The 15895-nt window shown below is 45.1% G+C and overlaps 1 protein-coding gene across 1 annotated transcript in view; it reads left to right on the forward strand.

Annotated features, from left to right (window-relative positions):
* Positions 1-15107, forward strand: part of LOC104877001 — a 181830-nt gene extending 166723 nt beyond the window's left edge. The window contains exons 6-7 of the mRNA XM_033767259.1: positions 8100-8228; positions 15027-15107. Coding sequence (XP_033623150.1) covers positions 8100-8228; positions 15027-15107 — 210 coding nt within the window. The remainder of the gene's footprint in view (positions 1-8099; positions 8229-15026) is intronic.
* Positions 15108-15895: the final 788 nt, after the last annotated feature.

The raw sequence follows: 15895 nt of genomic DNA on the forward strand, positions 1-15895 counted from the left end.
GATAATGGTGCTTCGGTGTTTTTGTTGTTGTTTGCTCTTAGAATTTTTTATTAGCTCATGTGTGCAGTACAGAATGACTCCCTTTATTGTGAGAAGTTTGTACATGTACATAACACATCTTGATTCTGTTTTTGTCCCCTTCCCCTCCCATCCCTCCAACTCTTGTTCCCTTTCTCATTTGGAAAAGCCGTTTCCATATTTTCTTCAATTCTCTTTTTCTTTGGTACTGGGGATCTAACTTGGGACCTTGTGCTTGTGAGGCAGGTGGCAGCACCACTGAGCTAAACCCCTGGCCCTTCAATTCTCACTTTAAAAAGATCTCCTTTCCTTTCTTCCTTTCTTTCCTCCTTTCTTTCTTTCTTCCTTTGTGTACTGGGGATCGAACTCCGGTCCTTGTGCTTGCGAGGCCAGCAGCAGAACCACTGAGCTAAATCCTTGGTCCTTCTCTTTTCCTTACTTTCCCTCCTTGCTTCCCTCATCTCTTGTTTTCCTTCCTACTGGAAAAACATCTTCCTACTTCCTATTATCTACCTTTTATTTGTTCTTTATTTAAACTTTGTGTTTCTCACACAAGAGAAACCATGTAATATTTAAGCTTGCGAGTGTCTAATTCATTTCACTTAGCATTATGATCTCAAGATGCAAGATGCATCCATTTTTCCTACAGATTCTCCAAGTGTAACCTTCTTTGTGGCTGAGTAGTATTCCCATTATGTATAAATATCATATTGTATACCTAAAATGTACTGATGAACTTAATAAATAAAAAAGACTCTTTGGGTTTGAGGGTGTTTGTTTCTTGTTGAGACAGAGTCTCTCTATGCAGATCAGGCTGGTCTTGAATTCACTGTATAGCTCAGGCTGGCCTCAAATTCTTGGCGATCCTCCTGCCTCAGCCTCCTGAGTGCTGGGATTACAGGTGTGTGCCATCACACCCAGTTTATTTTTATTTTTCAGTGTGGGGAATTGAACTCAGGACTTTGCCAGGGAGGTGAACCTACATCTCTGGCCCTAGATAATAGTGCTTTGGACTGGGGAGATAGTGGTAGAAATGGAGAGAGGAACTGAAGTAGTATTTATGAAATAGAGTTGATAGGGCATGGAAATGGATTTGAATGTGGCAAGCGAGAGAGAAGGAGAGGCCAAGAAACAGTGCAAGTTTTCTGACTTTTGAAGCTAAGGGATGGTGGTCCATTTGCTAAAAATGGAAGTTTAGGGAAGAAGCTGGATGTAAGGGCAGGAATGGGTGGGGAAAAAGTTGGAAAAATGAAAGACTATACACTGAACCCTGAAACACTGGAATTTTAAATTTTAAACTCAATCTTAGGTACTCAAGCTCAGGGATTTTGAAATTTGGTGGATTAATTCACTCAAAAATATATATCGAACAACTGCTTCTGGCACTAATTAGACTTAATTGAGTTTTGCCCTCAACCGGGGGAGTCCAATTAAATTACTGTACAAATAAAAAAAAAGTCTATAACCTCAGACAATATGAGCAAAAGCAAGCATAAATAAAGCGATGAAAAGTGGAGTCAATGGGAGGTGGGGTGTTTTAGGCAGGATGATCAGGGATGGGCTTTCGGAAGTTAATGTTTGAATGAGGCCTTTGAGATAAGAAGGAGCCATTTACACAAACCCATGGGAAGACCACTTTTGAGGGAGGAAAGGAGAGTACAAGAGCCTTGAGACAGGGAACATTTGTTACACTGGGCGCAGAGTGAGAAGGGCAGTGAGGCAGAAGCACGGTGACAGGTTGGAAGACACGGAGAGAGATCAGGTTGGCCTCTTTGGCCAGCATTTGGAGCTTGGAAATCATTGTAATTAAATGTACTGAGAGCCATCCCTGGAAGAGGAGAGACCTTGCCTGTTAGGTGTTTCCAAAGGCCACTCTAGCTGCTAGGTCAAGGAGGGGCTGGAAGGGGCAGGACGAGAGGGAGGCAAGCCAGGAGGTACTCTCCTGTGGGAATCAAGATGAAGAGTTGGTGAGTCAGTGTGTGTGTGTGTGTGGGGGGGGTGTGTGGGGAGGGGTCGGCAGGGCTGCTATGTAGCAGCCGGAGAGAAAAGGAGCAGACAGCTGCAACTTTTGGTGATGAGAGGGGGAAAGTAAGTCAGGATGTCAGTTAAGAGAGCAAGAGCTATTTACCTTGAGATAAAAAGGCAGCGATGCAGGCAAATTGGACCAGACCGGCGCAAGCAAAGATGGTGTCAAATCTGACCCAAACGTGACCTAAACTTCATTATATGACCTAAACCCTCATTAAAGTGCATCTCCATGGTGAGACTTCTCTGGGTGGACCTAACACTTTGAAGCACATTTTGGGCCTGTGCAAACTCACATCTGAGCAGTAACTGTACTCCACCCCATCTGAGACGCCTGCCTGCCCCCCTTTCAGTAAATCCATGAATAATGAATGACATTCTTTTGAGACTATGAAAGTAAAGTGCATCCCTTGGTAGGTACAACTCTGTGGAGTAGCTGGCTCTTTATAGAGTAACCAACTTTACTGTCCTCTCCCACCCTGGGCTGCTTGTAAGACAGCCAGTGTCAAGGGCGATCAAAATATAGAGGGAGCCTGGCGTGGTGGCGCACGCCTGTAATCCCAGCATGGGAGGCTGAGACAGGAGGATCGCTGTGAGTTCCAGACCAGCCTGGGCTACATAGTGAGTTCCAGGTCAGTCTCAACTACATAGTGAGACCCTGTCTCAAAAAATATATATATAGAGAGGGAATACTCAAATCAAAGACTTTATTATGCAAAAGACACATTGCAATTATTTCCCCTAAAATACTCCTCCTCATGTCAAGCGCTCTTATCATTCCTGCCACTTTAGGGTGCAGGTGATGGCGCCGTCCGACAGAAAGGCGGGCTCGCGCAGACACAAAGTGTGCGCTCATCCACCTCACCTAGCCGATGGGGCACCATGTGTCTTGTGTCTCTTCCCCAAAGGTAGAAACGTCTTTGAAAGACAAACGACTTGAATTGGTTCAGGACATTACAGTAGCCGCGGCAGCACAACTGAAGACACTCATGGAAGAGGACTCGTAGACCGGCTTCAGAAAGTGGCAAGAGTGATGGGGCCAGGGTGTCTATGGGAGGCGTATTATGAGGGGGATTATTGGCAGTGTGGCTTTATTGTGATAAATTTTAAAAGGTCTGAATGCTCGCCACATCTTTCAATCACGCCACACATCTGTTTCTTTCCTATACTGAACATTCATTTCAGTCTCACTCGAAAACTAGTCCAAGTTTGGTTTCCATCTACGGTGGCTAGAGCCCGTGCTAGCTGGTGATCATGATGAGCAGGCAGGGGGTGGAGTAGAGATGGAATGGACAGGTGGCTTTGGGATGCTTTTGAGGGCAGAACTGCCAGGATGCGCTTCAGGTTAGGTGTGGCTGTGAATGTGGTTGTGTCCCGAGCATTCAGGTGAATGGTGTCATCTGAGATGCACTATGCTGAGTGCAGACCTTCAGCGGGCCGGAGGATGTCAACTTGCTGGAAAGACATGAGGTTTATTTAGTCCACATGGACAGTGAAGTTGGCCTGAAATGAGGCAGGATCCCAGGCCAGGGCGGAGCAGAATCCTCCGTCCGGGAGATGGAGTGTGACTTGGAGGTCATATGTGGCAGCAGGGACGTGGGAACAGAGTGGCTGAGCCCCCAGGCAGGTGTTCTTCTGTGAGATGGCGACCAACAGGAAAGAGCAGAGGACTCCTTCCATGCTGCCCACTTCTACCCTGGAGCCCATGAAGCTAAGAGAATGAGGCCTAGAGGACCGTGGTCCCAGGTGAGGCTTGGACGCTGGGGAGAACCTCGACTTCAGGGGTAAAGGAAGTAGGGGAAGATGCCAGAGTTTGTTGCGGAGGAACGGAAGTGGGGTGTGCACGAGGTCTGCCCACGTCAGTGGGGAATTTTGGGAAAGGACAATGGTACATTCTGACATCTAGAGTGGATCAGTTTTTAAACAGTTCCTTTTTTATCCAACCAAATTATTTTTAGTACGAGTCATGGAATGAGTACAATAATAGTACTGATAATCAGAAAAGAAACAGTAAAATTTTTCTTTTATGGTGCTCTGTGTATATTATCATGCCGGTGAAATAAGTAAAAGTAAATCAATAAAATATAGAAAAAAATTTCATGGAAGAGATTATTTTGTAATCATAACAATGTGTATTTTGAATCAAAGTATATGCATTGGTTTGTTGTGATAACAAATAATGACATTACAATGTATGTGTTCTTGATTCGCTTTGCTGCTTCAAAACAGGCAACATTTTAAAGAGATTTACTTTTCGTATTAAAAATATTATTCTAATCTAGTAAAATAGCTCATGGGTGAGCTGAGCTTTGTGTTTTAAACAAAAGACAGTACCTTGCCATTCGAGTTGTTTCACTGTTTTGAAAATACATACACAAAAAATACCATGTGGCCCCTCAGAATGACAGAATTGAAGCCATTTAAGTTCAGCTTGTTTTACTGTCACTGTGCGCTATCATTGTTTACTTAGGAACATGGCCTTAAACATGGGAATTTGTAGTATCAAGGGGGTTGCAGACCGAAACTACTCCTGCAGTGAGCTGGAAGGATCCTGAGTGTCAGGGTGTTCAAGGAATGAATGTGTTCCGAAACCCCATGTGTGGGGCCGACTGTGTCCCTCCCAGAGCTCTGTGGGCTGACCTGCACGGGGAAGTCTGTGTTCCTTAGGGGATACGCACTGGGAAGAGCCGCTGTGAATGTAGATGGTGTGTACATGTGTATTAAATATATATTTGGAAGTGCAATAGTGACCATAACGATCGTGAGCATTTTGCCAACATAAAAATTGGGGGTGCAGAGTATTTTATCACTGACAGTGTAGAGAACCATCAGTCCTGGGTGAGGATGAAGACATTGACTTTCAGTCCGTTTTCTTACTCCGTGAGGAATTTCTGCAGACCACACATCGTTATTGCAGCCCTTGCCTACTTGCTGGGGGTGGGCTGGGGCAAAGTTGTTTAGCAGGTGATGGGGTGAGGGGATCGGCTTGGGCTGTGGGAGGACTCTCCTCCAAGAGGCCCCGCTGGGAGCCTTGAGGGTGGGGATTACCCCAGCCCTGTGTCTTCTGTGGCCTCTGCAAAGCAGATTCCCATACCTGATGGCAGAGACGGTGCTGGGCTTCCCGCCTGCTGCAGCCCAGAAGCTCTGCCTGCGTCTTTGTGCCCGTCCTGTGTTCCCTTCTCACCGCTTCGTTTGACAGCTTGTCTGTCCTTCTCTTGTTTCTCCCCGCATCTCTCCCTCTCTCCGAGGCTATTTCTCTGCGCCTCTCTCAGTCTCAGGGTCTCCTCGCCTCTCTGTCCCCGCCCCTACCCTTCTCCCCTGCCCCTGTCACTCTCAGGTCCATTGTTCTGCCTCTCTCTGCCTCAGCCTCTACTGGAGCTTGCCGCGGTGCGAGGGAGCGGCCTGGGGCACCTCCTACCTTCGACGGGACACCCTCCCCTCTTTCTTACTCCTTCTTTTGGGGCAACTCTAGAAGCCAGAGTTTGGCCCCACCCAAAGGCTGGTGGGGGCCGCGGCCACTACATCCAGGAGTGGGCGTGGCAGCGCTCAGAAGCTGCAGCCCCATGGATAGGTGCGTGGAGGGATGCAGGGGCGAGGTGCGCGGGATGACAGGGTGGTTTCGGAGTGGAGCTCAGGTGGGGTCCGAGGGACATCATCTTCAGTCCTTCTTTGAGGATCCCGGGCTCCGCTTTCTTGGGCTTACCTGGAGCAAGAGGAATTCCCACTTTCTGGGGTGACACCCTCATTGATTTTCTTGGGGGTCTTTGTACCATCCGGTCCTTTCTACCTGGAATGATCTTCTCTTCTCAGAAATGTGTAACTGGTTTACTCTTTCACCTCTTCAAGTCTCTTAAATGTCCTTCTTAGGAAATCTTTCCTAATCATCTTAGTGTCCAGACCTTTCTGTTTATTTTATTTTAGGTTATTTATTTAATTTTTGGTTACCGGTCCTTGTGCTTGCGAGGCAGGTGGAGGCACCACTGAGCTAAATCCCCAGCCCTCATTCATTCATTCATTCATTCATTTGCCCTTTCTTCTTTACTTTCCTGCATAGCATGTATTACCTAAAACACAGAAAACTGAGTATTTTCTATTGTGTCTTCCTCAGTAGCATGTGAGCTCATGCAGGACGGAATTCTCTCCATCTTGCTGGAGGCTGTATTCACAGTTCTTAGAACAGAGTCTAGCACTTCAGAGGCACCTGCTGAATGTTTGTTGAATGACCACAGGCAGCTTGGTCAGTGTGGGTGCTGCGATTGCATGGGCCGGCATTTACCGAGTGACTGCAGTTCTGTGACTCAGCAGCGCCCGGCATCTCTGAGCTGCTGTTCTCTTGTGCCCTGGCTGCAATGCCCTTTCTCTGATGGCAGGGAGAACCCTTGCATACCCTTGGTGCCTTGGCCCATGACTTCCTCAGCACCTCTCTTTTTCTCCAGGCAGCTTTGACCTCTGCTTCCACCTGCTCTCCCTTCATGCTCCGCTGAACACCTGTGGCTCTTGAGAGATCATAAGCCTCTGATTCAGCCATGACTCACATCCTTACTTCATCTCTTTCTGGCTATTGACCAGTGGCTTAACCCTTGTGGAGCTCAGTTTCTCCATCTATAGAATGGGCATAATATAATATAACTTATTATAATGAATGTAACATCCTCCTGACAGACAGAGCATTAATAGCCTTCTGGGAGATGGTCCATTCTCAGCCAGGGCAATTCTATCCCAGCTTCCTGAGGCTAGTGGCGGCTGTATCCACCTACCACCAGTCAAGAGACACAGACAGGAAAGTGTCTGGTGAGCACTTGGGCTCTGAGAGGAGCCTCCTTGGCCAAGCCACGGCCAACTGTTTTGTTGCTCTTCACCTTTGAAAAGCAGTAAGCAAATGCTCAGGTCTTGGGTACCCAGAGGCAGGTTCCTTCTCCCTTCATACTTTCTGTGTCTGGGAAGAAATTCCTGTTCAGCCATGGGCAGGCAGCTTCTTAGAGCACTGATAAATCAAAGGCATTCTGGGTGGAGGAGAGAAGTGGACACTGGGGTGCTCTTGGCTAATTAGCAAAATGTGCAGCATCCATCTCAACTGAGCATAGTTTCTTTGATGATCTTGTGCCTGTGAAACCCACAAATGCATTTGCTTGGAGATTGTTTTCTTTGACTCATTCAATGCGATGTATTGGTGCCTGCTCTGCTCTTAGTGTAGGCTGGGTACAGAGAACAATGTCGTGAAAGACCAGATTCTGAACCCACCTGCTCGGCACTTACTAGCTAAGGGTGACAGACTTTCCCAACAGTAGGAGTTCCTTGTAAGAAATGGTAGTCAGCTGTCTTCCCAAGGGAGTTGAAGAGAGGCCATTGTTTCCATCAGAGGCCAGTGAGTGCAAGAAGTAGAAACACACTCATGTTAGCTCGATCACAGGGGTTTGTTGTAAAGGAACTTGAGGACTCCAAGTGCAGGGTGCATGATCAGGCTTTGTGAGCCTTAGAGTCATCAGGCGGCCACTCTGTCCTTTCAACTCTCTCTCCAAGGGCATCACAGCTGTGCCTAAATTGTAACCTCAAGTCATGAAGGCTAGGAGACTTTCCAGTTTGACTCCTTTTGTTATCAAGGGTCTAGCAGGACCAAGATGGCCACTTAAGAATGGATGATCCAGGAAAGTCTGTGGAAGAGATGGTTTAAACAGTGCATTTTGGAAAACAAGGAACAGCAGAGCACCCTGAGGCTGGCTTCATGGAAAACCCTCTCCCTCTGTAGCCCAGAAGGGGTGTACATTGGTTAGGATTGCAGTGATGGGAGGAGCTGTGGCTTGGGTCAAGGAACTTAGGCACTGCGGATGTAGCTTAGAAGTGGGGGACCTGGGAAAGAATCAGTCCCACTTTTCCATGCCCTGCTGGTGCCTTGTGCTGGCCAAAGCTGACTACAGCCAGATCCGAGAGGCCAGGAGATGAATCCAAAGGTAGGAACCAGCCTCCTACAAGGTGGGCAGAGAAGGCTAGAGTGGGAGTTGAAGGTCACATGGAAAACACCTGTGATTACCTTATGTGGCCTCTTCTCTTACCTTCAGATGCCCCTGCCAGAGAATCCAGTTGTAACACCTCAGACTGAGGTAGCGGGAGGAGGAGTTCAAAAGATCAGCATCACCCTCATTTTCAAGATGAACAAACCAAGTGTGATGCATACCCAGGGAACACAGGTAATGACTGGTAGTGCCATTGTGCCACAAGTGACTGGGAACCATGTGCTCAAGTGAGCTGCCCCACTCTGGCTGCTCTTTCAGGACCACTCCTGGTCTGAGGTATGGATGTACTTCCTGGGTCTCTGCTCAGGTATTTTAACAGGTGCCACATTCAAGTATTTCTTTAAAAAATCATTAGAGGAGTTTAAATGTCATGGGCACTCAAGTATGAATGCTTGCCTGTCTTTCAAAGTATGTTCCAGCCCAGCAGAATTCTGTTCCTGACATTCTACTGGGTGTGCATTTTGGTCTTTCTGGTCCAGCTTTCTTGACTACCATGTGGCTCCTCTCCATCTGTGTTCTGCCTCCACGATCCTCTCTGCCTGGTCTTACCTGCAGGGCTGGGGGCAGTGTGGAGTCTCTGCACAGCTGAGCTTCGTGGGTCTCCTCCTCTTGATAGAGGCTTGGGCCATACTTTTGACTTTGCTATGCTTGGGGTCAGTACTGCCACCTTAAAGGGATCCGTCTCTTTTCCAGTGCAGCTCAATATTGTCCCAAAAGGTCTCTGTAGAAGTGTGCTCACACCTTCTGAGATCCGTGTTGGTCTTTTCTTGTCTGAGGAGCTTCAAAGGGAGAAGTTCCTTGTGGGAGAATCTGAAACTCCCTTGCCCAGGAAGCTCTCCTTGATGCCTGCTTTCCTCTGGGTACTTAAGCTTTTTTGGTTTAGAGACCAGGATAGTCACTTGAGTTATGTTGGGGGGGCCAGCACAGCCTACATTATACAGATCAGGGAATGATGAGAAGCTTCCCAGCTGGAACAGCACCCATTTTGGGGTGCCAGCTGTGTGCAGTGGCTGCCAGCTGTGAGGACCTGAATTCCAGCTGGTTGTATAGACTGGGTCACATCTGTGTAGGCTAGAGCGCCAGTCAGTTGTATGGATGTGTGTGCCAGCTATGTGCTGTTGGGTACCAGCCAGATGTGGGGAGAAGTTTCAGCTGTGTGGACTGACTTGCCAGCCAGCTGTGTAAACTAGGTTCTAGCTGTGCGGACTGGGGTGCCAGCCATAAGGATTAGAGTGACAGTCAGTTGTATGGACGTGAAGGTCACCTGTGTGCTTCAAGGTGCCAGCCAGGTGTAGGACCTCGGAACCAACTGTGTGGGCTGCATTGTCAGCCAGAGGTGTAAACTGGATTTAGCTGTGTGGATTGGGATGCCCCTAACTATGTAGGCCTGAGGGCCAGCCAGCTGTGTGGGCACAGGTACCAGCTGTGAAAATAAGGGTGCCCTAATGGGCCAAGTGGCGATCAGAACCCATCTGCGCTGCTCACTTACTGCATGTGCTTCTGTTTATGGCACAAGCAATTTCAGTAAATCAAGGTCACTGAATCAAATCGACTTTGCCCAGTGACATTGGCTACAGAAGAGCAGATGTGATTTCCTTACAGGAAGAAAAGAAAACATCCTTAAGAATAGTAAACCATCATCAGGAAAGGGCCAGGTCTTGCAGAATCTGATTTCCAAGGGAAAGGATGACTATGTATTTTAAGATGTTAATTTATTTGACAAATATTTGTTAAACGACTATGATGTGCCAGGCATTGTGTGAATAATATCACTTGAAACAGGAGACCAAGGTCAAGATAAAGTAATGGGAGTTATTTTTATCTTGGTCAGATTCTACACATGTGGACTCTGTGGCTGAGGCCAGCCAGGGTTGGGAAGGGTCTTACCTTCATCCTTCTCTTCCCTGGAGCAGCAGTTTTCACCTTCACCTGCAGGAGTCCAGCTGCAGAGTTGGCTCCATTCAGGAGCAGCAGTGAAGGACCTAATAGGGGCAGCAGTTGCCCTGAGCCAGAGGCTGAGGTGGGTGTACAAGCCGAGCAGGTCTGAATGGTCCTGCAAAGGGAGGAGACTCCTTGGCTTATGTAATCAGCCAGCTCCATTATTTAGGCACTTAGACTCTACCATTCTTCCCTCTTTTTAGCCCAGTCCTAGATTTTTACTGCCACCTTGGGGGAAGTACATTTGATGGTGGTTACTTCAAAAAAATATAAAGAAACAGAGGTGGGACCAATTCATACTAACTTTCCAAAAGAATTGGAAAGATATATGCAATTACATACACACACACATGAATACACGCACACACACGCACACACACACGTGCACACACACACATGCACATGCACACACCCTTATCTGAGGGTGATAAATTCCATGACATTTCATGGTTGTCTGAAGCCATGTGTAGCACCCAACCACATATATATACATGTTTTTCACATACGTATATGGTATGGTTTAATTTATAAGTAAGGTACAATAAGAGATTAACAACAACAAATAAAATAGAAAAATTGTGACAATATACGGTATTAAAAGTTAAATGAATGTGGACTCTCTTTGTTTCAGAATATCTCATTGCTCTGTCCTGTATCTTCAGACTTTGACCTTTGCTTACTGAAACCGCAGAAAGCAAAACCACAGATCATGGTGGTGGGACTACTACATAGTCAGTTCTTGCTGCACGTGGAAGATATGCTTTACAAATTTAAGGCCAACACTGACTTAGTGAATAATGAACCATTACTTCCAGGGAAAGAAGAGTTAGGATCTTGTGAGCCTACAGCCACATTTCTGTCAAGTTATCTGTAACTTTATATTGTGGGTTTCTCTTTAAAGGCATTTCATTTAATCTATTTGTTTGATTAATATCAGACTCACAGCCCAAAGCACTATAACTCATGCCTAAATGAAGCTTATTTAACACACATGTTGTTTCCGTAAGGCACCTCAGTCTTCCTGCATGTAGAAACACCAGACAGCACCTGCATCGAGGCCATTTTCAATAGCAAAATCAACAAAAAGCACAAGAATGCAAAAAATCTGACGCTAGCTAGGCCAGGAAGAGGAAACTTGTTTACGCCAGGCTAGCTGAAACATGAAGGCAGAGGGTCTCCTGTTTGACGTCAGCTGGGAACATGTGCATGCTGGTGACTGGCATTTTGTATTGCTCGGTGTACAGCCAAGAATGACTGTGAAGGCACTGTGAATATTGATTTTGGAGTCACAAATAAATTATAGCAAGCCGATGAATTCACAAACACGGACTCTGTGAATATTGAAAATTGACTATATATATTTAAGAATATCTGTACACACACACACACACACACACACACCCTTACCCACACTCAGGATAGGTGCTCAACCTAGCAACAGAAAACACCAAATAGAGGTGATGCGGCACTTTACAGCAGAGCCGTGTTAAAATGGGTCCCTCTGAGATCATTCTAGGCCAGATTTCTTGCCAGGGTTGGGGAGGGGAGTGGTGCATATTGAACCTTCTAGATCTGCGGTTCTGTTGATCTTGTTAGGAGATGGCTTATTAAGTTGTTTAAAATAAACCCTGGGGAGAATCACCAACTCTTCACAGGTGGACGGTAAACAGTAACATGCAGTTGGGCCCCGCGTAAAGGTAACACGCTTAGAGACGAATAGTTACAGATAATCAGTTCCAGGCCTTGGGATGACTTGTGGTGAGAGGTCAGTGTAGATTCTTAAGCAGGTGTGGTGTGACGTGCCATGAGACCCAGCAAGTTGGATTCCTGAGAGGCACCCTCAGTGCCTTTCCCATCAAGATTTGTAACCCAGCTTCCTTTCTACCTCTGTAACCAGGCCACTGGCCATTTTTTAGACCATTCCAAACCCAAGACCAGAGCTCTCCCCAAGTTGTGGCCCACCGGTGCTATGTAAGAGGGAGAGACTTTTTCTTGTGTTTCTAGGGCTTCACGCCAGGCCCTGCATAGGTAGAATGGTGGAGATAATTAGTCATTGGTTGATATTTTTTTCCTGTCACTATCCAGGTATGACACCTGTGATCTATCAAGATCGTGTCTATTTCTCACCTGGTGAGAAAAGACGATGATGATGATAAAAACAATACTGATAGCTGACATTTTTAAATGTCTGTAGGTGCCAGACATTGGGCCAACTGCTTTAAATTTCAACTTTATCAGAATGGCAGATGTGCCTCAAATATTTTATTTTGAAAAATTTAATAAATGGCAGACAAGTTGAAAGACAGGTACTATGAACATTTATATACCTTCTTTGATCCATCAATTAATATTTTACTGCATTTGTTTTAGTTTTCATCTGTCTTTTCTGTTTTTCTATGTATCCTCTCTTTGGGATGGATGACTCAAAAGTATATAACAAATATTCTGATACTTTACTCCTCAGTGCTCTATAGTGTACCCCCTAAGGATTGAAGGCCATATATATAATGCACTTATTATAGGTAGAAATGTAATATTAATTAAATGCTATCATCTAGTATGTAGTTCATATTTACATTTCATGTACTTAATTAAAAAACAGATATTTATATATGGCTTTGAAGGGAAGACAGCATTCTTCCCTTCTAATTCCTCCTTCCCTCAAGCAACCACGTCCAACTCTTTCAGCCATTTCTTCTCATTATTTACTCTACATTTCTAGATATCATGCCTAGTCTACTGTTTTTTAAGTTGCTTATTTATTAAAGCCATTCTTTGTAAGATGAGAATTTAGTTCTTGTATCCCCCACCAACGCATTCTCTCCATCCTCCCAATATGAGTATAACACCATTTGGGGGGACTGTATTGGTATTTCATTTTTACGCGACTATGATTATGTTATTGTCAGATTAAGTTACACAGTATACCATGACTGTATTTCCTTTATTGTACAATTGTGTGGAGTTATAATTACCATGATTTGTCATTTACTTGGTTTTCTATGTCCCTATCACCATTTCATCCTAGAGCTCTCCGGCAGAAGTACAATTTTCTTTTAAATATGTTGACACATATTGAATTATGTACTGGTTTAATTTTCTTCTTGGTTCTCCTGCTTTAACCTGGCCTGCCACTCACCTGTCATCCAGGACCTTCCTTCATCGTCAAATTGGAAATTCCGTTGGACTGCTCCTGAATTAAATTTCTTGTTTCCTGGATCTTGGGCCATTCTCTTTCTTGGTTTTCTCTCTCACCATGGTGGGAACATTCTTGAGTAGCTTTCTGAGTAAGAACTCAGGAGAGGCAATATTTTTGAGATTTTGTATGTGTGAGATAATTTTCTATTGTTTCCTCACACTTGATTAACAATTTGGCTGAATATAAAATTGTAGGATGAAAAGCCTTCCCTCCCCGCACTCGAGGATTTTGACCGTGTTTCCCATTGTTTTTACCTTGTAGTGTACAGGTCAAGAAGCCTGATTCTCAGAGCCTCAGTAAGCAGGTGGCTGTTTCTACCTATTGTTCTTGTACTTGGTGGCTCTTTCAATCTAGGAATTCAAGTCTGGATTCATTGCTTCAAAAACTTTCTTTCTTGGTTATGCTTTTTCTGGTACTTCTGCTACCCAAATATTGGCTTTTCTCATGGGTGTTATAATCTGTCTATATTTTCTTTTTCCATTGCTTTGAAGTTGTATGCTTTTCTATGGAGACTTTCTTATTTTTATAGCCATTTTATTGAGTTGCATATTGCTGTTATAATATTTTTAAGAGCATTCTTTAATATTTCTTCTTTAATAATTACATGTTCTTGTTTAAGGATGCAATATGTCCACAGTCTTTCTGGAGATATTACATATAGGATTATTTTCGTCTTTCTGCATTGCTTTTTATTTTCTCTGATTGTATTTCCTGTTTATTTTAGGCTTTCTTTTAACAATAGAGTGGCTCCTCAAACAGGTCTGGTGGACTGTGATTGCCCTTTATATTTAAGATGGCAACCCTTAACGCTCAGTGGAAACTTTGTGTGTGCAGGCTTATGCTGGTATGCTAAGGTCTCTGATCTTGCATTGGTCAATTCCTGCCCTCTCCAGCCCCGTGGCCAGCTATACTTTTCTCTCTCTCCACAAACTGCACTTGTGTGCATGGACTCCAGCCATGCTGCTGTTCCTGATTGACCCCAGAAGCGAGTAGTTTCTGTGTAGATATTTGCTTAGAATCCATTTTCTCAGTCCTCAACTCTTATTTACTTAACTCTTACTCATTTCTTTGCCTTCTTTATTCCCTTTGCTCTCTGTCCCAGGGCAGAGGTAGCCTCTCCCTACTGTCTGTCCCCATGTTTCCTAGTGGCTCTCCGTGGGACCCTCCACTCTGCAACATGGTTTCCTGCTGGTTTGTTTCCCTCGCTAATCCCAATGTCTTCCTGGGAGCTGTTACTCTCTTATCTGGTCCTGGTCTGCACCCTTCCTTCAGCACTAGTGACACTGTAACAACTTAGGGTAATAGACATACAACAGAAGCATCACTTATTTTCGTCTACTTTTTGTTGCCATGACAAAATATTTGCGACTAGGTAATGTATAAAGAATCGAAGCTTCTTGGGTTCATGGTTTTGGAGGCTGGGAAGCCCAAGATCATGTTTGCCAACATCCACTCAGTATGTGCTGAGGTCCTTCTGGCTGCATCATAACACGGTGGGGGATGTCACACAGTGGGACAGAGCACATGTGTATCATCTGAGGTCTTTTGTCTTATAAAAGCATTAGTCCCATCATGAGAACTCCGTACCAATGACCTTATCTCTTTCTGATTACCTGATTACCTCTCAAAGGCCCTACTTCCAAATGCCATCAGCATATAAATTTGGAAGTTAAGTTTCAACGTGTCTTTTGGAGAGGATATTCTAACCATGGCACTGTGATTCTCAGAAATAAAGGAAGTTGTATTGATCTGCTACTATCACAGGCACCTCGATTCAATTCAAAATCTTACATTTTAAAGCCTTCTAAGTCTTCTCCCACTCTTTTCTTTTGTAGGCTTGTCTCATGATGCAAGCAAACACATTCATGTCGGCCATATATCAATCTCACCTGACAACTATCGTGGACTTTATCTGAGGAAATAGGAGGAAACTGCCCACCACTGTGACCTTTGGGCTTCTCTGTACTCATTTGCCTGTGGAGGTATCAGCTGCTGTGGCTTGAAGGTCCCAGATAGATTTAAGTTTTCCCAGAGTCTTTATGCTTGGATTTCTTAAAGATTCATCATCAACAGATCAGGAAAATGTCCGCACCACATGAGCAGATGTTCACTAGGGCAGGGATGGCAATTACATTTCATCTCCAGTGTAACTTCAGCTGACAACTGGTGGCTGCCTCAAGTGCTTATTACGGGTTTGGAAGCCTTAACCAAGTTCCGTATGAGAGAATCCTGTGATCAATTAGTGATGCCTGCCACGGGCAGTTACTTGCCAGCCCAGAACCAGTGGAAAGATGAAAGTAAAATGTTGTAAGGCTGTGTTTCCCAGACTTGACTGATGATAAGAACTACCTGGAGGTACTTGTAAAAATAGATTCCAGCCTCTTCACTAGGAGATATAGGTTTTAGCTGTCTGAAGTGTGGTCTGGGGATCTGTATGGAGCAAGCATTATCAGAAATGTCTAAAAGCACGGTTCTAGGGTGGCAGAGGGAGTATGAGAACTCGTACAAACAGACACAGCTGATGTGGACCACTAGCCCTTTCTCCCCTATCCATTATCAGCAGTGCTGATGTCTAGGTCAGGAGAAGCCGGGTCTTAGACACACAGTCGCTGAAGAACCACACATGTATCATGTTACCCAAACATGTACAGAGCACTATCAGGCTGACATTTACTGAACCCTTACTGTGTACCACCACCTGGCT

This window comes from Fukomys damarensis, unplaced genomic scaffold, assembly GCF_012274545.1.
Source record: "Fukomys damarensis isolate Sample0158 unplaced genomic scaffold, DMR_v1.0_HiC HiC_scaffold_23, whole genome shotgun sequence".
Classification (NCBI taxonomy): Eukaryota; Metazoa; Chordata; class Mammalia; order Rodentia; family Bathyergidae; genus Fukomys; species Fukomys damarensis.